This window comes from Ambystoma mexicanum, chromosome 9 (genome assembly GCF_040938575.1).
Source record: "Ambystoma mexicanum isolate Mex_15411 chromosome 9, UKY_AmexF1_1, whole genome shotgun sequence".
Taxonomy (NCBI): domain Eukaryota; kingdom Metazoa; phylum Chordata; class Amphibia; order Caudata; family Ambystomatidae; genus Ambystoma; species Ambystoma mexicanum.
In genome coordinates this window covers 365555516-365577762 of record NC_090931.1, presented here as the reverse complement: position 1 = coordinate 365577762, position 22247 = coordinate 365555516, and the positions used below count along the sequence as shown (strand labels likewise).

Sequence of the window (22247 nt, the reverse complement as noted above, 5' to 3'; positions counted from 1 at the left end):
AATGAAAAAATAGCCTCTAAACTGTCAAAGCAAGAAAACTTCTCTCGAAGAAACAATCTCCGTCTGGTTGGTTTTCCTGAAAATGCTGAGAGAGGTAACATGATGGATTTTCTGCTCAATAATTTGCCAAAGATACTGAAACTGGACGCTGCTGTAAACCTAGAAATTGAGAGGGCACATCGGGCGCTTGGTCCCAAACCTTCATTGGGTGAAAGGCCAAGACATATCATTGTGAAATTCTTGAGGTTCCCAGTTAAGGAACTTATATTGAAGAAGGCCCATGAGCTCAAAGATTTGGCTTGGGGAGGAAACAAGATCATGATTTTTGTGGATTTCAGTAAGGATGTCCTGGAGAAGAGGAAGGCATTCGATATGGCGAAGGGTAAAGCTCGTGCAAAAGGATTGAAATACTACATGGTCTTCCCTGCCATCTTGAAGGTGGTAATTGATGGTCAGTTACATGCTTTTAGTGATTGTAAGACTGCAGAGGCTTTTTTAACTGATTTGGATGTTGATCCAATGGAAGGTACTTCTCGTGATCTTAAAACTGCTAATCTGACAAGAAAGAAGGGGAGGCCTGTCTCCACTGATTGAGGTCTGACTTGTTTTATTTTTGAGATATGGTGATTTTTTTTTTATATTCATTAGTAACTGTTTAGAATAATTGCCTTTTAAGATGGCCGCCAGTTTTTTTTTGCTGTTTAGAATGTTTTTAGAACCTTGACTTCCTTTGAAAGTATACTGACACTCTTGCCTGCATTCTCCGAAAGGATTCCTCCCGTTTGTTGTGCTTTGGAATTAAGCTGTGACGTGATGGCTACGTGAATATATCAGGAAGCATGTTTCAAGATGGTTGATACGAATGAATTGTGCTCTACGTCTTTCAATGAACCTTATCATTCAAGGCTCATCGATTCCCTTGCAGCTGTCACCCTGCGGCACTCTTTTGTGCGCGCCTTGGAGTAGCTTGCCCCCACCTTTGCAGGGGTGGAGCGTCATGTAGCGCGTATTGTGTTAAATAGATGGCCCCCACCCTTGGAGGGGCGGCGCAGTGACTCCTCTGTGTGTAGGCACCCGGAAACAGCGGCCCGTTACTCCCCATGTTCACGGGTGAATCGAGGTGCTCTCCATTAGCCCCCACCTTCGGGAAGGTGTGGCTTACGATGGCTTAAGGTGGAGCCTCAGACACGGCGATACGCTTTGCATCGATCCCGGAAGATTGAGGATTGAAGTCGGTGTTCCCTCAAGGCATAAACGGTCCGGAGCCTCGGGACCCCTCGCAGCTTGTGAGGTAACTCTAGTCGTGCACTGACTCCCAGTCACATCTCTCATTGTGTGAATGTGTGGAGATGGGGGTGGGAGTAGCAGTAATGTATGCAGCCTTACTTGCTTGCGGCATGGCTCCTGTGGGGCAGTCCTGGCCATCTAAACAAATATGTGACATAATATGGCTGCTACTGATCAGCCTTGTAATTACATAGTCGGTCAGATATGCCAGATTCCACCATCATATATGAGATTTTACTACAGGAGCAGGGCAAAAGGTAGCGGCGACAGGTCCTGCAAGCCCGATATAGGACTAGTTATCTCCTGCGAACCTAAGGAATAGGAACAATATGAAAAGGCCTGACTTAGACAACAGGAGCAATGGTCACTTGACAGTGCAGGCAGGATAGGGCGGACCTGCCTGGCGGAGGGGAGTGTGGGAGACCCAAACTGTGTGGAAACAGCCTGTGGGATGAAATGGGGCAAATAACATCTAATGTACTCTCTGCAAGAAGAACTGACTTAGGTGTTGAAGCTGATGGAACATTTACACATGGAATACTTGCCTGCCTCCTCTCTGCTTCGTTTATGACTGTTACTAACTTATTTGGGATCAGTAACATGTAAATTATCTTTTAATCTACATTTCCTGCTCTCCTCCCTTCATGCTGGCAACTTATCTACTCTGTGGATATAGCAATGTGTACTGACGACAGTTTGTAGGGTTCTGCAGGGACTCTGCCACGTCATATGGTGGGATGTGAATCGAGATGTGGAGTGACAGTTTGGGTCTCCCATTCACCTTCTGACTAGCCTGCGAATGAGCCAACATTGGAAAATCTGAATACTAGCATGCACCCAGCTTGATTCAACAGTTGTCCATCTGGAGTGTGCTATTGCAGTACATGATTTCAGATGGCCCGGGACTGGTTGGTTCAGGTGTGAATTTGCAATGTATTGATGTATTGCTTGTTCTGAAGGGTTTTGGAGGTTGGGTTACATTGTTGGCATTTCTGCATTGATGAGCAATTGACTATGTAGACTGTTGATGATATTTATACTAATTTCCAGTCTATGTCCTTATGTACTCTCACGCTTATATCGCTTATATGGCCTGCTCTCTTCTTGGTAATTCAATGGAAATGGGTTGTAAGTGAGGGATTTTAGTGAATGACTGCGTTGTGGGTCTGTGTTTGATGTAGTAGTGTGAGAGATTGGTACAGAATGCTTAATTTGCTATCTGACCTTTAGGTGACGGTATTCTGTATCCTATGTACCTGCTAGTCTTAGCATGCTCCATATTCTTAGCTGAGAAATCTGTCTTAGCTTTCATGTTACAAGCTCATCTACTGGGTATCAAAATTACCTGGGTGAGTGACTTTACTCATTGTACAGACATCCTGACTACAGCACTAAATGTCAAATGGTGATTAATATTCATTTCATTCGGGAACACCATGTGACAGTTACTTTTGTTTTATTAACTGGTTTAGTGATCCATTGGTCAACTGTCCAAACTTCTACAATGTCCCTCACTGTAATTGATGTGGCGTTAATATCTGATATTTGAGTCCAGTTCAGTGGGGGGTTGAAGGTATATGTGGGTATCCACTAATTCTGGTATGTAGATTGCTCCTGTTGACTTGGGAAGATCTATTATGTGCCCCGAATTCATTGGTTCAGCCCTGTATACCTGAAGATTAGTCTACCTGTAGTAGCACGGGTCACAATGTAAGGATTGTGCCAGTATGTTGATTGCAGCAGTATGAAAGTCGGGCAGGTAATATGCTTGATATTGATATTCTTGGAACTTTGGGTATGGGGTTAACTGTCTGGGGACTGTGCCGGGTTAGGAGAATGGTCACACAGGCCTATTGTTTTCTTCTGGGATTGATTGATTATTCTTATGGACTGGTCCGGAGCTGACCCTTGTCTGTAAAACTGGAGATGGTTTGGTTGTGGGAATCAGTCATTGTGTGAAACAGCATGCTTTTGATAGATATCCTAATTAAACTGTTCATTTATTCTTTGAATTCAATATATGCTTTCTCTGATCAGCGATTACATGTTTCCTTGGCCAATTTTAATATTGGCGTTTTCTTTTTTCCTCCCCTTTTTGGTCACTTTGACATGTAGGGTCGGCTCTAGACTGGTCAGCTTTTGTCATGATGTTAGGATGTATGTTTATTAGCAGTAAGATGCACTGTATGTTTTATTTGCTTGCCATCCTTGCATTGGCTGTTGGCTTCTTGTTATGCTGTCTTGTTATACTGTCTGATATTGATAGATGGTTGTGTGTGGGGGAATTTTCTCTTTGTTTCTGTGAGGGATTGCAACAAATGATTTGTATGTATGGTGTTACTTAGTATTTGTGGTGGCTCGATGGACGCTTTTGTGAGGTGCTTGCTTTTTGTAATATGCTTTGATCTAGTTGTCTTGGTGTTGGTGAATACTATGTGTCCCAGGGATCTGGTTTTGTAATTATACTAGGAATTGGATGGGGCAATGGTTGTTTAATGGGTGTGTCTGGGAATGGGGGTGTCTTTGTGTGGTAGATTGTTATGGACGGTTAATTTCTCGGACTAGAATTGGTTGGTGATGGAGGGTTGGGAAGGTATAGGTTGGAAGGTTGGATGTGATTTTGATAATGTTAGCCAGTTTTATGGTACTTGGGTGCAGTTGGATGCATAGTCTGTGGGTGTGTTTTCTGTAGGACAGGTGTGATACTGATGGATAATGACTGTATTTATGTTTTTTTAAATTTATTGGTATGACTTAAGGAGGGGTTTTTGGGATGGGGGAATTGTGGGATTCGTCGATCAAGGTTCAAGAAGTTGTTGGATGATTGGTTTTATACTTTATGGGAGTGGGTTCTGCGGCTTTAGTTATTATTCTATTGAAGTACTCTTGGTTTGTTATGATTTAAAGTAGGATAGGAGATTTATACATAGGTTGTAGATGTTGGCCTGGGATGCCTGGTAAGTATAGTTCTGAATAGATATTGGTGTGTATATAATTTTACTTATTATAAGCCTGATGGTGGTCGGGCTTCTGGTACTAGTATATATGTGTGTTTTGTGTGTCTTTTGTTGTCTTTTTTGTGTTCTGGGGTGGGGGTTTCTTTTTTTGTCACATATTTTTCTTTTTCCTTTGTAACTTTTCTTGTTCTAAGATTGGAGATTCTCATTTTTCTTCCAAGTTTGGAATTAATGAGACAAGTCTGTGTCAATGGATGGGATTGTGATTGTGTGAAATGCAGATAATTCTAGTGGTGAATTATTGATCCGTTAATCTTTGTTTTGTGGAATGTTAGGGGTATTGGATGTGTATTTAAAAGAAGGAAGGTTTTGGCACGGGTATGGAGGAGTAAAAGAGATGTTGTGTTTCTTCAGGAGACTCATTTGAGTGATCAGATTGGGGATTATTTGTCTACTCGTAATTACCCACAGGTGGTATCGAACTATTATGATACCAACTCTAAGGGGGTTAGTATTTTGTTTAGGAAGAGACTGTCTGTTAAAATTGAGAAAACAGTAAAGGATCACGAGGGTCGTATTCTTCTAATTGATATATTACATAACAAGAAGAAACTTACTGTGGGGACAGTGTATGCTCCATGTGCCCCGGATATGGGTTTTTTCAGGAAGTTGGATGATCTTTTGGGGGAGATTGAGGGTGAGGCAATTATTTTAGGTGGTGATATTAACTTGGTGATGGATAGTGAACTGGACAGAAGATCTGATTGTAGGTATAATAATGGGAACTTAAGTGCGGAATTAAAACAGTTTGCTTTTAAGTATAATCTGATAGATATTTGGAGAGTTCATCATCTAAGAGATAAGGAATATTCGTTTTATTTGCCGGTCCATAATTATTACTCTCGGATTGATTTTTTTTTGATTAGTGATAAGATAGTTGATCAGAAGTTTAGTTCTAGTATTGAGGAGAGGTGTATTTCTGATCATGCGCTTATAGATCTGAAAATCAATTTACATGGTATTCATAAAAAGAATATGAGGTGGAGAATGCAAGCCAATTCACTTAATGACCCTCTAGTTAACGTGGGATTAGATACATTTATTCAGAAATACTTTGAAGAAAATAATGGATCGTTTGGCATTAAAATTGTCTGGGATTGCTTTAAAGCGGTTTTACGGGGCAAATTGATTGGTAGAACTTCCCATGCTAAAAAGAGAAACAAAATAAAAATTGAGAGGTTAGAGAAGGAGATAGTGGATTTACAAAGGAATTGTGCGCAAACAGGGATGGATTGCATGAAACATAAATTGAATAATTTGGAAGAGGAATTAAAGATGCTTTTGCATTCACAAGCAGGGAAGAGTTTATTTTATACGAAACAACGCTTTTGGGAATTTGGGGACAAAAATGGTAGGCTTCTGGCAAATAAACTTAATGGTCTGATGGTGGACTAGTGTATTTTGTCTATTGAAAATGATAGAGGTGAGGTATTTCATAGAAGTGAAGATATTTGTAGGGTGTTTAGACTATTTTATGAAGGGTTGTATGAGGAGCATTTACCTCCTACTGAAACTGACTTGCAGTCTTTTTTGATAAGGTACACCTCTTGAGACTTCGGGATGATAACAAATTGGTTCTGGAGTCTGCCATAGATCTGTCTGAGGTAACTGCTGCAATATTGCAATTGAAAGATGGAAAATCGCCGGGGCCGGATGGGATTGTTTCGAAATTTTATAAAAAATGTGTTGAGCAATTATCACCTATTTTATGTGTCATTTTTAATTAATGTTTGGAGTCAGGGTTGATATGTGATTCAATGACAGATGCAATGATTACTGGCATTCCTAAGCCTGATCGGGATCACAGGAAGTGCAGTAATTATAGACCTATCTCACTGTTGAATGTGGATTTTAAGATATTTACTAAAATTTGGGCGAATAGGCTTATGGTTAATATGGGTGATCTGGTGGATGAGTCTCAAGTGGGTTTTATCCCAGGTAGGTATGGATATGATAATATCAGGACTGTATTGGATGTCATTGGAATGCATCATAATAAAAAATCAAAAGGGTTGATTGGGTTTTTTGATGCAGAGAAAGCATTTGATAGAGTTAATTGGAGGTTTTTGGATTACACTTTATTAAAAATGGGATTTGGACCGACCTTTATGAAAATGATTAGGTGTATTGATTATGAGGTTAGGGCGAGGGTGACTATAAATGGTTTAATATCGGAGTCTTTTTCTTTGTCCAAGGGCACGAGGCAAGGGTGCCCTCTATCGCCTTTTTTGTTTGATTTAGCACTTGAACCGTTGGCGGCTTATATTAGACAATGTGGAGATATCAAAGGTTTATGTGTTGGCGGTGTGGAAGTTAAGGTTTTATCTTATGCTGATGATATGGTGGTCTTGCTGTCTAATCCTGAACAGTGTGGATTGGTTCTGAAACAGATGTTTGAGGAAGTGGGCGATATTTCGGGTCATAAGTTAAACTGGGACAAGACTGAGATATTCCCATTGTCTAATGAATGTAGTAAGGATATTTTGAAGGTTTGGAATTGCAAATGGTCCCCTGTTTGTGTTAAGTATCTTGGTATATATATCATTGGTGATTTGAGGAAGATTATGCAATTTAATATTGATAAACTCGTAGATAAAATTGTGTATCCAATAAGACGATGGGAGTTACTTAATTTTTCATTATGGGCTAAGGTAAATGCAATAAAGATGATTTTATTGGCGAAAGTGTTATATATATTTCAGTCAGTTCCATTCTTAATTTCAGAAAAACAGGTTTTGCAGATTGAGAAACTGTTGAAATGTTTCTTGTGGGGGTTGGGTAAAAGACCGCGGATACCTAGATTTATGTTGATGCAAAGTGTGGATGCAGGTGGTTTTGGATAGCCTGACTTGTATAAATACTGTAAGGCGTTTCTGCTTAAGAAGGGGACTTATTATTATACGACTGATGACTTTGCACGTGCTGTCTGGCTGCGCATGGAGAGAGGGATTTGCAGTCCTTATCGTTTGGATAGCCTTTATACTATGGGCAATATGTCGGTTAATAGATTGAAGTTGAAGTCTATAGTGGCAACCAGGCAAACCTTGTGGGGGTGGTTTGGAGAGAATGGCCAGTCATATGGTTTGAGTAACGATGCTTCTCTTTGGCATAATAAGGTCTTACAATTGAACGACAGATGTTTGATTTGGCAGACTTGGGTTCGGGAGGGGATTTTAACAGTAGGTGATATGTTAGATGGTGATCATCTTTTGACATTTGGAGACATACAGAGGAAATATGGGTTGCATGAACGAGAGAGACAAAAATATGACGACCTGAGCTCCCTGATTTGTCTTAGGCAAAGAATGATTGGTGTTTCATTAGAAACCAAACCTGCACTGTGTCAATTGCTTACAGGCCAAGAGTATTCAGTATGTACATATATGAATTTTATGCAATTGGAAAATAAACATGTTGAGGCATGGGATAAGTTGAGATTGGTGTGGTCAGATGATCTAAATATATATTTTACAGACGAGGAATGGAAGGATATTCTTAGGGTAAGTGCCAATGTGGGTACGGATTTGAACTTGCGTCTGATTAGGCAGAAAGTGGTGGGTAAGGTATACTGGACACCAGTTAAAATGTTTAAACTAGGGCTACAAGCTGATAATCTATGTTGGGGATGTGGAAAGGAAGTTGGTGCCCTTATACACCTTCTCTGGGATTGCTCTAGAGTTCGAGATTTCTGGGTTGATGTGATTGATAGGATTGATTTAATTTTAGAAGTAGTTTTACAGAGATCGGGTGGGAACATCATCTTATTTTTATGTCGAAGTAGGTGTAGGCGTTCTTTGAAATATGGTGGTTGGATAAATAAGACTGATCCTTCGGGTTTGGAAAACTAGGAAGAAGCCTACAGTGGAGGATTGGTTAGTTGATTTGCGTACCTTATCAAATTTTGAAAATCTTTCCTTTAGAGCGAAAGACAAAGAAGAGGTATACAGTCTTATTTGGGGTCCATTCAATGCCTTGTATGATTGACTATGTAGGCTATGGATTTGTATGAGTTGTGGGTAGAGATGATACAGAGGTAGGGGGTATGGAAGGAAAAAGAAAATGGGATATGAAGTGAAAAAAGGAAGACAAATAACTAATAAAAGGGGGGGTTCTTTTTTTTTCCTTTTGAGAGTTTAGTTTGATGTCTATGTGTTGTTGGTGTTTGTGTGTGTGTGTGTGTGTTCTATGTTGGATGACTTTAATTAACTGTAGTATTTTGCTCTTTTATTGTTTACATAAATGAAAGGTTTCTTGGTATGTCGGGGGGATTATTTCATTATGTTGTTTGCTTATTGATATGTTATTTCATTATGAGATTTTGATTTGTGTTCTCTGGTTAACTATTCCTTTCTGTATTTGACTATTCTGTGATTTACTTTAACGACATGCTAATGAAGAGATTTGAAAAAAAACAAAGAAAGAAGACAGTACAGGCTGCATCTGGGGACCACAAAGACATTGGGTATAGTACGCACTACGGCAGTATCATGGTGGAGGAGAAGATGGAGGGCCGTTCAGTACCTGTGGAAGGTGGTCTGGGTAATTTACAACTCGATGTGCAGACAATTCTTGTAGAATTAAGGGTCTTTAGGGTGGAGTTCCAAACCTCACTGAAGGCAATGAGAGATTGTGTCGTGAAGATGGAAGACAGGGTTGAAGCCCTGAAAAGTAACCAATTATCAGTGGATATCTTGGAAGTGAGGTTGGAAACAAGACTCAAGGAGTTGGGAAACACTGAAAGGGGCACAAGAAGTAAATTGGATGATATCAAAAATAGAGAGTGAAGAAATAACCTGGGTATATGGGGGCTCCCACACAAAGATGGCGAGTCACAGAAAGATCTGGAGCTAACCCTAATACAAATGATGAAGAAATTGCTTGGCCCAGAAGACCGGAGGGAAATCCTCTTTGACAGAGTTCATCGAAGGCCGGATGAGGGTCAGGCCTGGGATCTGTGTGGCAAAGTGCCACTACTATTGTGACAAAGAGGATATATCACAGAAGGCTAGGGAGGTTGATATATTGGAATGGGATGGAGCCTCAGTCAAGATTTTTCAAGATCTCTCTTCCTATACATTAGAACAAAGGGAGAGGTGCAGGCTCTTGATGGCGTGTTTATGGGCAGAAGGCATATGATACAGTTGGAGATTCCCATTTGACCTATGATTTTGCTATAAGGGGGAACAATATGATTTGAAAGGTGGAGACGCAGCCGAGCAGTTACTCCACAGGGTACAGAAAGGAGGGACCCCCAAACAGTGAAGGTCAGCACCAGCTTAGAGAACGATTCAAGAGTGCATTTGCCCAGCCGGGGGGGAACGCAAGAAAGTCAGCAGCTCCAGAAAGTTCAGAAATACCTCTTTCTTACAACTGAAAAACCTGAGGTGACTGCCTGATCCATGAGGAGGGGAATGCCTGGGGGAATTTGCAGTATTAATTTAAAAAGCATTGAGTACGATTGTACTGGGGAAATGAGGAGGTTGTTATCCCAGTGGCCTGGGTTTACCTGGGCGTCATTGGATTCTTTGTCCTAATGGTGTTTTGGTTACGATGGGCTTTAATAATGTTGGAGCTGGGAAAGGTGACGGGTGGACAGAAGGAGGGATGTTTATATTACACGTTTATTTGTTGGGTGTACTTGTTGAGCATTTATGATGGTCACACCTTGGCTACAAGTGATTTCCCAAAGGGGTAGATATTTGTTTATTTATTTATTTTAATTTTAGCATTTATAGCAGCGTACCAAACCCTCAGGCATCAGGGCGCTAGTTACAGAAAGTGCAAAAGTCATTCTTCCTAAAGCTGCATTCGATATACATAAGAGCAACAGTCAAACCCGATAGTTATGTAATCTGGCAGAGCCAGGCCTCATTGTACATGGGCTACATCCGCTATACATAAGAGCAACAGTCAAATCCAAAAGGTATGTAATATGGTAGAGCCACGCCTCATGGTACGGAGGTCTACATTCGATATACATAAGAGCAACAGTCAAATCCGATAGGTATGTAATCTGGCAGAGCCAGGCCTCATGGTGCGTGGGGCTACAACAGGTATACACGTTACATGCCGGGTGGCAGGTACGAATGGAAGGGACAGTAAATGACAGGTGAAATGGCAGGCACGAGTCACACACAACCCCGCGTGGCTGGAGGACGAGATCCAGCAGAATGAGTGAGGAGCATATTGCACAAAACACAGAGTGTAAGAAGCATGATGGCTGCATCGATGCAGGAAGTGCCTAAAGTTGATTTTGCACTAAACATAGAGAAACGTTTGAACAAGATGGCTGCACTAAATACGATTGTGCACTAAACACAGAAAAACCTTTGAACGAAATGGCTGCACTAAATACGAATTTGCACTAAACACACAAAGACGTTTGGAATGAGATGGCTTCACAGATGAGAGGAGGGCTTAACTTTGTTATTGCGCTAAACACAGAGAAACGTTTGAAACAAGATGGTTCAGAACTGGTTTTAAATAGCATTGGAGAGGTGTTCTATCTGGGCATTTTTCATCACGCTTTTTTGATGGATGGAATTGTTGCTGGCTGGTGCACGGGTATCTAGAGGCAGATGTTTTGGGCGGGCGGGAGGCGGCCTTCCCGGCCAGACAGGGTTATCTCTTACCCTTAGTGTGTGCCATTTGTGTGTGGCCAGCATCGCCTGCCGGCATCTGGTTGCTGGGTCAGGAAGAAGTGCCCATGACCAATCGGGCAACATCAAGAGCAGGATTTTGATTTTGCAGGACCCGAGCTGAGACTAGGAAAGCAGCGTGGCCACCTTTGCCTGGATCTTCTGCTTACTTACCAGTGGCTGATACAATGAGCCCAGAGGGGCAGCTGAGTTCAGGGGCAAAGCATGAGGCCGTTTCTGTTGATGAGGGGGGTCGGCTGGATGAAAGTGCCGAAAGGAGGGTTGGGGACTATACAGAGGGCCAGACAGGGTTATCGCTTACCCTATGAGTGAGGTCAAGGTGGCTACTCTCAATCTTAAGGGGCTTAGCTCTCCACAAAAAAGATCATTGTTAGGGAACATGTTTCACAAACTTCGCATAGCCATTTTATTTGTACAGGGTACTCACTTCATACAGGCGGAGGAGTCAAGGATGAAGAGCAAAGTAATGGGACAAATGTGCTGGGCCTACCAGAAGGAGACGATAAAGGGGGGAGTATGTATAGTTTTAGTCAGGACATTCCTTGTGAAAGAAATACAGATCATGAGGGGGCTTTGTGTTAGGCTCCTCACAATTAAGACCGGCCTTCACGGTGTATTGATTACTCTAGCTACCCTATTTTCTCCAAATGAAGACCAGATCAAGTTTTTGGAATCAGCCTTTAATATATTGGAACAGTGGGGTGAGGAGGGCTTTACTGTGTTGGGGTGAGATTTCAACATGATTGCTGCCCCAGTGTAGAATGGAAGACTGCTGGGGGGACACATGCAGAGAGCTCAATAAGGATAATTAGGAGTTCACATATCTCCTCTAAGATAATTTCTTGTCCGATGTATGGAGATTTAGGTTCAATCACGCAGGGGGGTACACATTCTTTTCACCCTCACACTATACCTACACAAGGATAGATCTCTTGTTGGTTCCTGAGGAGCAACAACAATATATTGGCATGCCAGTGGTAGAAATGGTAGCATGAGCTGGGACGCACCAGAAGGTATGGCCACGCTGGCAATGTAAGGATGTCCTTCTTCCGGACGTGGTTTTCCAAGAGTACCTGGAAAATGAACTCCAGAACTATTTTGAAATAAATCATACAGGTGAGGTCCTGATGAAGATTATGTGGGAGGCAGCCAAGGCAACAATGAGAGGTCTTCTTATTGCAGAAGGGGCCAGGAAGAAAAGGGAGAGGGGGTGATGGAGGGGAGACTGGAGTAGGAATTAAGGGTCTTGAGATCTAAGCTATCATCGGAAGGGGAAGACGCTGAGACATTAATGAGTTCTATAAACGATAAAAGGCAGGAATTTCACTTGCTTCTTATGGGGGAACTGCTGAAGAAAATGAGGTACAAAGCAGAAGTACTATGAGAAGGGTGATCGGGTGGGAACGCTCTTGGCTAATAAAATATGTGTGAGGCGGACAGAGGGGAGAGAGGAGCAGATTGTAGATGATAATAGGAGGGTATTGACCATTTCAGAGGGATTTTAAGAAGTTTTGCTGCCTTCTATAAAAATCTGTATAGGGAAGACGGTGAGACGGACGAAGTGGCAATCAAGGAATACTTTGGCTCCCCATCCTGTCCAATGTGTAGAGAGCGGGGCTTGAGGCCGACATTACTCCCAACAAAGTGATGCATGCCATAGGTCATATAAAGCTGGGGAAATCACATTGGGAAGATAATTATGTCTCTAGCTTCCATAAGCAGTTTCAATGCGACGTAAAGTTCTGAAGAGTTCCCCCCATCCTTCCTATCCGCATTGATTATGGTGATACCCAAACCTGGAAAATATTCTACGCTCTGCTCGGCTTACAGACCAATATCGTTGCTTAACGTAGATGCCAAACTGTTAGCAAGAATCTTAGCATCTCGATTGGAGCTCTTTCTCCCGAGGCTGGTCCATCTCGATCAAGCAGGCTTTGTGCAGAACAGACAAGGGTCTGATAAGTAAAGAAAAACCCTCAGTGTACTCACGTCCACGAGAGTGCAGAGGGAAGCCCTGATACTATCATTAGATGTTTATAAGGCATTTGACTGCATTAACTGGACCTTTTTGAGGTTAGTTCTCAGGACCATGGGAATAGGGGTGAACTGGATGGGCTGGATCTGAGCCCTCTATTCAGCCCCCACTGCTAAAGTGTTGGTGAATAGAGAGGAGTCAAAGGCATTCTCTAGGGAGGGAGACCAGACAGGGAAGTCCCCTATCCCCTCTTTTATTTGCACTGGTCATTGAACCGTGGGTGGTAGCAGTCAGGGAGAATCAACAATCCAGGGTGTTAAGATTGGGATCGTAGACTACAAGCTGAATCTTTTTATGGATGATGTGCTGCTTTATGTAACTGAACCTAGGGGGGGGGGCATCCCATATTTACTTCAAGGCTTAACTGCATATGGTAAGCTATCTGGGTTCAAAATAAAGTTGGACAAATCAGTGGCCTTTCCAGTGGGTAGGCTGCCAGACTTGGATAGGGAATATGTAGGAGGACTTGAGATCCAGGTTCGGAAGGAATGGCGAGTCTGAACTGTATAAAAATGACAATACATCCCAAATTTCTGTTCCTGTTCCAAATGCTTCCTTTGGTTGTCCCTTCAGCATTCTTGGCAGAGATAAAAGGAGTATTATTTAGGTTTCTATGGGCAGGATCCAAATCCAGAATAACCTACATGTTTCTCGTCTTATCAAGAAGAGAAGGGGGTGGGATACCCAGACCTCATGTTTTACTATAAGGCTATGCAGTTGAGAGTAATGGTGGATCACGGAAATCCAAAGACAACAAAACAATGGGTGGACATGGAAAATGAGATTCTGGCACTGGGTTACGCTGGGGGAATGGCTCTGGCTGCCACAAAGATATATCCCCAGAAGGATTTTACAGCTGCCGGTCCTTGGGGTGCTCTGGTCCATTTGGAAGGAGGGAAATGCCACCAGGTGGCTTACGTCATGGACCTGACCCCTTGGCTGCATTTGGGCCCCCCCATTGAGGGACCTTGTTGCTGAACCACTCCAGTTCTTGGTATGAGGCGGGTCTAATTAGGGCAGGGCAGCTATGGTTGCAGGGCATGTATCTTGCCACTGAACAGTTGGAGGAATACTTACAGATTGGCCCAGTCCATATATTCCAATTCCTACAGCTGAAAGGGGCTCTCTCAGACCCAAGATGGAGGGCAACCTACGAACTTTGAAAAAACACTGATCCTTAATACAGAGCCTAAAGGCCTCAAAGCAAAGCTTTATAGGGAATTATTAATGGCAGAGCCCATAGCTCCGATTGTGGCTAGGGATCACTGGGCTAGGGACCTCAACATGAATATCTCAGATGCGTTGTGGGCAGGAATTTTCAGGAGGGTGTCCCATGCAACAGTATCCCTGCAGTATAGGAGGCAGGCGCTTAAGGTGTTACATTGATGGCACTATCCACCAACCAGATTGGCCAAAATGTTTCCCAGGGTGAGTTCTCACTGCTGAAAGTGTAGCCAAATGCGAGGGGACTTGTAAGTGGTTTCAATCCGGCATACACCCAAGTCACGCCCAGCGTGTAATGTGCAATTGAAACCCTTATTTATTTTTATCTATAAGTTCAATATTCTGAACGATATACCACTCGTATCACACCCTTCTCCTGGAACCCCCCGCCCCCCGGTTAAACTGAACCAGGAATCAGGCTACTTTGCAAAGGTAAATATTTATTTATGTACTTAGAATTTAATCACAATATATTTTAATAGGTAAACAACAATCACCAATGGGGTGACAAAACACTGAATAGTATCTTTAATACACTAGGAATTAAGGCATGAGCACAAAAACCAATGCGGCACAGAAAAGAATACTTTTGTGTTGTTTTTGAATAGATAGCACTTTTGTTAGAGGTTCCCCCTGCAACACCCCTCAACCCCCAATAGACAATGTAAAGAGGTGGGAGGAGAGAGCAGGTATCCAGGAATAGCAACAATCAAACAGAATATCAGTCCCACCTTCCCCCTTCAAACACAAGAGAAAACAGGATTGACTTTTTAGCTGTCAGATGGCTTTGCAATTGTCTTTGGAATTGGCTGAGCAAAAACACCAAATGTGGTCAAAATACTTAAATTGTTAGAAATTCCTATGGGAGCCACTTTGAACAGTTGCAAACAATCGTGAGCAATGATTTAGTCAGAAGAAAACATTTGAAATCTTAAAGTCCAAGTCGGAAACAAATTAAAGCTATTTCACACGTGTAAAATTTCTCAGAATTTAAAATCGCAGCAAACTTTTCCTTGCGTGATATTCACGATAATGGGAGAATCGCACGGTTTGGGGTTCTATGGATAGCTACGGATGTTAGGTAGAAGTAGGAGTTGGAATGTCGTTTCTAGCATAAAAACCGAGGGAGTTATAGATGTTTTGGTGAAGGTCATTTTTATAAAATTGGGACAAGAATGGGAAACAGAAGTTCGGGTTTAGAAATGACAGGTAGGTTTTCTTATGCTATATATTGAAGACTACCAAAAAGGAAAATGCCACACAGGAAGGTCATTCACGGCCGATCATAACAGTTCAAGTGTGATACTCTACTTTCCATTTGGTTTGGGAATTACTTTTCTTAATTAATCAATAAGAAGTTAGGGTTTAGGAACACATATGAGAGAAGAGTCAGCGCAAAGATAGTTCTAGCAACACTATGGTTCTGAATTAAAAATGGGATGGGTCTGAGATTGGGATAAGACAATGCAAATATACTATGGGTCACAGTTCTTCCTATTAATACTCACAGGATAAGTTATTAAATTGGACTGTCAGTTCTGGTCATGGATTGGATCTGGTCTAGGAAGAACAGCACATCAGGCACGAGATCGGGCAGCTAGGCCGGTCACCGGATTTGCACAGGATCAGCCCTCCTAGTCGGTGGGTATTTCAATCAGCTGGATAGCGAGTTCCTCAGGCAAGCCTAGTGGTAGCATGCCAGAGAATTTCAGGATCTTAGTTCAAAAGGCCTTCTCACACCACAGCGCTTCGCTGGGTTGCAAGAATAAGTTTGAAGGTTTAGGCCTAGCAGAAAGTCAATAGTTCTCTACTGCTTGCAAGAGTCTTGGCATCTGGATCTGGTAGGATGTTAAAGCTGGATGTAGAATGCTGGATCAGAGTGCTTCGCCGGAATCAGGAAAGTGAATGGATCAGTGAGTCTCTATGTGTTGTCAGCTGTCTCTATTTATGCTTTAAAATTACATCAGAAAATGGGTGCATGGGCCGGCTTAGCTACGCTTGCCCCTATGAGCTGGGATTGGACCGAAACTTCATCTCCGCCTTGCCTTTGAGTGATTGGATCAAGGCCGGATGATGTCACATTTTATGGTTTGCTTTACAGTTCTAAGAAACCTCCCTTTAGCCATTGGTCTCAAAATCGGATTTTATAATAACCACATATTTCTGCATAGATCCTCTTTGCACAAATCACACACAAAGATTGCATATTTTATGTAGCATCTGTACCTCAAAATCCCGCGGCTGTGGGATCTTGTTTCAACTTTCTACAGAATTTTGTCCTTTTCGCTATAAACACAATTTCCAAACTTTATGCAAATGTCCACAAATATGTGTGTTTAACATAGGGATGTGTGTGTAACTTTTCACAATTCTAGGATTAATACATTTCATATAAAACCACATATATTGCCATTCCTGTCCAGAACATGTCACACAGTTCTGCCGCCTCTTAAAACATGCAGCTAAAAATTAGATTAACAACTCTGTCCTTGGTATATGTTTCACCACTTTGAATCCCAAGTTATGGGTCTTTAAAATTGTTCTTTGTTCATGTTTAACAGCAGATGGTCGCTTGGCTCCAGCCCTTTGTCTCTCCTGGGAGTCCAGTAGCATCCCCGTCCTTGGGGAAGTTCATTCCAAGAGCCATTTACGACCCTCTGACACCTCAGTTTCCTGGGCTGAAGGGCCTGCTATTGTTCATTCTCATTCTGTAGACAAAAGTCTAGAGAAACCCACAATTAGTACCTCCACGTGAGTTTCAGCTGAGAGGATATCACTCCCCCCTGGGAAAAACCTGTTTGTCCACTTGGCAGCTCAGCCAAGCTAAATGTATTTTTAATGAAAAATCCAGGAAAAAACAATCTTGTTGCATCAAGCATAAATACATTACTTTCTTAGCTTTACTTTGTGGGATAAAAAGCAACGAGATCTGTATTCTGTTTAGCCACAATGCTTTGTATGTTTGCTAATCCAGCAGACTTTTTAGTTTAGGTCACTTTAAAGTTTCATCAGTAACTAATATGACAGCTGTCATTCAGGTAGCCCAAGGTACCTCACCCAGGTTGTGGCAGGGGCTGTCAGTTTACAGACAATCCAGTTTGTCTGATGAATGTTTTGCTCTTCACATTAGGACTTTGTATGTTCGCAATGCTTCATTAGATTACATGAATTTTAGCACCAAGCAAGGTTTTGGATGTTGGGAAGTGTTGTGTTATAGGCATTTTGGAGTTTTTAGCACCAAAGCAAATGTCATGTGTAGGCACATTTTGGAGTTTTATTTACAAAGCGCTGCTTCTCTCTCTGCACTCTGTTTGCTGGTCATGGAGCACACTGGCATATTTTCTGCAGGCTGTGCGCTATTCCCCCACACATGCACCATGAGTGGCAGGTTGTGCATCCGTCTTTTTGTGTGCTGAAGCACACGGTTTTTGTAGGTTTTTGGCACACAAAGGAGTTTTGCCGCCATTGTTGCTGTTTCTTGCACCATATCTAGCAGGGTGATGCCGCATAGCAAGGCACAGTGGGTCAATACATCCCACAGACTACTACCACCACAAGTGCTGGACCTGTCCACACAAGCAAACCTTTTGGCAAGATGTTCTCTCATGGATAAAGGGGTTAGATGGGATAGGGCGAACACACTCGCCACTATTGGTTCTCCTGGGAGTAAGATGGGGATTATAAAGAGCCAGACCCCGGTCATATGGTACGGATACTCTAGGGGCTGTGTGGCACAATCAAGCAAAAGAAACAGGGTCCCCACAAAGGAGGAATGGCTTCAAAGAGTGAGGGATATTTATAATATGGAATTCCTTACACACCTCCTCGATAACACAAAAACAGATATCGAGGGAAAATGGCTCCCTTACTTTCATAGTTTTGGGAAGTAGCATGATACCTGAGCAGGAGATTAGTAGGATAGTCTTAATGGTGAAGATGTGAATATATTGGATATAACATTAATGCGTGTAAATGGGGTGCGGAGGGAGAAGGGACGGTGAGGGGATGTGATTTCATAGTGGAGCATGTTTAACGAAGTTCATTATTCATTGCTTATTTCTGTACGATGTAATTCTGATAAATGCATTGTACATTTCTTATACTTAGTAAAATACAATAAACCCTGATTTGTAAAAAATACAGAATATCATATTCAAACCTCTCGGGTTTCCACAATTGTATACAAACAGGATCACTGATGCCAGGAGTAGTGGGGTCTGTAGGAAATTAAACTCGGGACTGATACAGTTGTTTTAATACTAAGACCCTTATTCACAGAATGTTTTCCAATGGGGTTTTGCTATTATAAAAGGCTTCCATGAATTAGGCCCTAAATATCTTTGTATAATATATGAAAAGAAAAGGTTGGTGTAGGTTAAGTGAAAGACAAACAGTACCACACAGATTTTGCCCAGCTCTAGATGTACAGATAACATGAAATGACTGAATTGTTTGAAAGGGGGAGGAATGGCATGTACACATGTTAATATCTGTGTATTGCATACTACTCTAAGTGCAGGAGGACACTGAGCAGTGCCCGAGCCTAGCAGTGGAAATGCACAGCGAAGCTCTGATGGTGGGTTGCACAGGGCAACAGTGCTTGACCCTTTGTTAATCCATGGGTAATTTCAAGGTGTTAGATTGCTTTAGTGTCCAGGTGAATAGGAACACCAAAGACCAGATGTCAATGCAGCTCTCATCTTTTGAATAGTTCTGTTAGTCTTTGGCTCTTTCAGTCCTGGGGGGCAACGGGGGGCTCAGTTCTCAGATCAGATGGCTCAGTATCCTTTTGTGGCATGGTCTCTTCTTAGTGTGGGGTGCAGGCAGGCTCACAGTCTGATGATCTAGAAGTGGTACTCGGCAGTAAGCACATTTTCAATATCATCGAAAATGTACTATTATTTGGATGACTGATGTTTTTATATTTCACATTTGTATTGTAATGTCTATGGTTTCGTGAAACCTTTGTACAGATGTTGTGCACTTGTTACACACCTATACAGCAAGAAAAAGGATCCCACAACCACGAAACACCAAGATGTCTTGTCTGCCTTGAAATCAACGAGCCGAAGGAGCAGTTCGTCTACAAGGTTTAGAACAGAGACTTTCTAATAGAAAAGGCCTCATCATTGAGTATCTGCATCTTTACGCCCAAAGAGCCACTCACAGAGGATTATGGCTATGAGGTTCAACCTCAGGCCATTGTGCAATGGCTGGCCACCTGTTCTATCAGCAGTTATAGCTTCTGAGAAAGAAGTTATCTACCTCAAGCATTTTAAGATTTAGCTTGACAGAGCCTGATTTGCTGAGCTAGAAACCCAATGGGATTTGGAGCAGAATAAGCTGCAAAAGCAACAGAGGAAGCAGACGCTGGTGATGGACAAACTCCTCTGCCATAGGTGGATGCATACAATGGTTCTTGCAATTGTGTCCACAAGAGCACACCCTGGATGCTTTTCCCACTGAATTGCATTAGCCTTTGGCTATTAGATTCCTAAGTGACCCTGGCCTCCTGGCCTTTGCTGACGAAAAATGGAAAGACGGCAGGTTGAATAAGACGGAACAGGAACCACAGCAAAAGCATGCCAACATACTAACAAGTTGTGTAGTCGTCTCAAATGCTACGTTGTAGCTTGAGCTCTGGGTGACATTTTTTCCCATGTTGGTCACCGCAGGAGCTCGTGTCAACCCAAGGTAACAACTTTATGTCAACACGTGAAAGCTATGGTGATAGAATATGGGGTGCCCTAAAAATGTTCCACAGCCCACCACTCTCTCACAGGCAGGTCAAGGCTTTTCATAAAATACTGAGCAGCATGATGTATGCTTTGGTAGAGCCACTGAGGAGGAAGTAGGGTACCTTCCTGCCATGTCTTCTGTAGTGGGGTGATCGTATTACGCACATTACTGGGGGACAGGTGTGGGTGGGCACACAATACATAACTTATGCCTTGACTTATAATCTGACCCGCCTCTTACCTGCCTCCAAACCCCATGTCCCTGGGTTTGAGATCACCCCGGTGGGCCCCGCTGTGAATGTGCTGAAGGTAGGAAACGTCAGAAGGTTGGGGGAAAATCCCCAAATACCTTAGGGGAAAAGACACAAGGTTAAAGGAACTGGCACCCAAAAGAAAAGGCGGACAAAGGAATGATGGTGTACGGTTCTTTTAGTTGTTATACGTTCACTTATACTTTTCACTTCCAGTACACCAGCTGTGTTCTTAGAGCTTTTTTTTTTTACAAAAGGGGAAATCACAAGACACTACATGTAAATTAAATGAATCCTGATCCGCTACATTTCTAAACAAAAATATAAAAAGTCCTTTTAAATATTAGAAATATAAAAATACATTAAAAAATATAGACACAGTTATACAGTGCACTGCATTAAAATGTTTTATATAAACACCTTACTTTAGAGACAACCTGGTCAGGGCTGTCTCAAGGTCTTTGCTGCTGTTCTCTTGATATTCTCTGGGTCTTGGCACGCTCTCTCGTGGTGTTTCACACTAGCAGTATGCCGCAGGCAGCAGCAACAGTGTGTGGGGGGCCCAAAGTCTCTTATAGGGCTGGCCTGCTTATGCTAGGAGCAGCCCAGCAGGTAGCAGAGACATAGGGGAAGTCCCGTTATTTTGAGTTGGCTTGGCTGTGTATGTCAGATGCAGCCAGGCACTGTATGCAGCAGTGGAGGGAGGGGGGGGGCACAACACTACTCTGCCTGGGCCACGGTGGCCAGGCTTGGCCCAGGGAGACTTGATTGGCCACCTGTTAGGGGCAGCAGCCTTTATTTGCACGCATTTTAGGAAGGTTTAAAACGTTGGACGCTCCCATGCCCTTAGAAGCTCCAGTAATTTAATGGCGTTGTGGAGATGACATCTGGGGGAAAGCTATGATGGCATTCAGGCACTCCCCTGCTTGTCAATACCCCAGCATTTGCACCGGGATGCATTTTCATGCCGGCGCAATGCTGGGGGTCTCTATGGAGCCAGCCAGCTTTATGCACCAGCATAAAGCAGGCGGACTCCATAGCGATCCATTGTAAATGCTGCCTACAATGCTCACAATCGCAGGTCCTGTTTACAATTAAACGCTGCCTTCAATGCATGCATTGTTGGCAGCGTTCACTCATTTGCACCGCGGAGTGTAAATGTGCAGGGCAAATGGCAGCATACAAGCATGTACCTCAGCTTTTTCCCTGCCCATTTGCACCCTGCTGTGCAAATGACCAAAATGTGGCACAGGGAGCCACCTATATTTATGTCTACACGTAATGGCTCCGCGCTGCCAAATTACTGGCTTGATTTAAAAAGAGCTCCAGTGTGCTTGTGTGTGAGGGACAGAGAATTCTAGTACTTCCCTTGTGTGGGCGTTTGAGTAGGTGGATCTCTCTTTGATAGAACACTGCTAACAAGTGTTTTTTGTGTGTGTTTCAGGTCCTCAGGAGGATGTTGACTCAATGGTGATATGGTGGTTGAAAGGTTCGTATTGCACACTCTGCGCTGGTATTCTACATTGTAATGCTGCTTGTGTAGACCTGGTTGAATTCCGCTGAAAGTATCCTGAACATTTTTGTGGGTCAAGCGCCATTGGGTCAGAAATGGTGGTGAAATGTAAAAATGTGCGAGCTCTGGTTTGTGGTAGGATTCGGAAGCCTGTTGTGAGCTTTCCCACTCTTTATGTATTGATTAGGTAGAGCGTTAAACTCAAAAAGAAATACGCCCTGCAGCCGTGTTGGGGCCTAGTGGGAAGTTGCATTTTCCCCGCTATGCATTGAGGGTTATTTTCATTTCTTTCAATCCTCCGCCATGACAAGCTAAACATAGAAAATATACTATGCCTCCCAAGGGTCAGTAGACAAGTTTTTTTGGGAGTGGGCATGTTTTATTTACTCTTTGAAAAGCCCTCTGCGTCCAGTGTGTGTTTGGAGGGGACACAAAATCCAAAAGCTTGTACAATTGATGTGCATGCCTGCCACCGGGCATATCTCCTCTTTGCCTTTTCCGTTTCTACCTCGTCCAAAACCAT

General features: G+C 42.7%; 1 protein-coding gene across 1 annotated transcript in view; it reads left to right on the top strand.

Moving 5' to 3' along the window:
* Nucleotides 1-21774, top strand: part of LOC138487330 (uncharacterized) — a 151878-nt gene extending 130104 nt beyond the window's left edge. Inside the window, exon 2 of the mRNA XM_069613927.1 lies at nucleotides 21656-21774. Coding sequence (XP_069470028.1) covers nucleotides 21656-21774 — 119 coding nt within the window. The remainder of the gene's footprint in view (nucleotides 1-21655) is intronic.
* The last annotated feature ends 473 nt before the right edge of the window (nucleotides 21775-22247 follow it).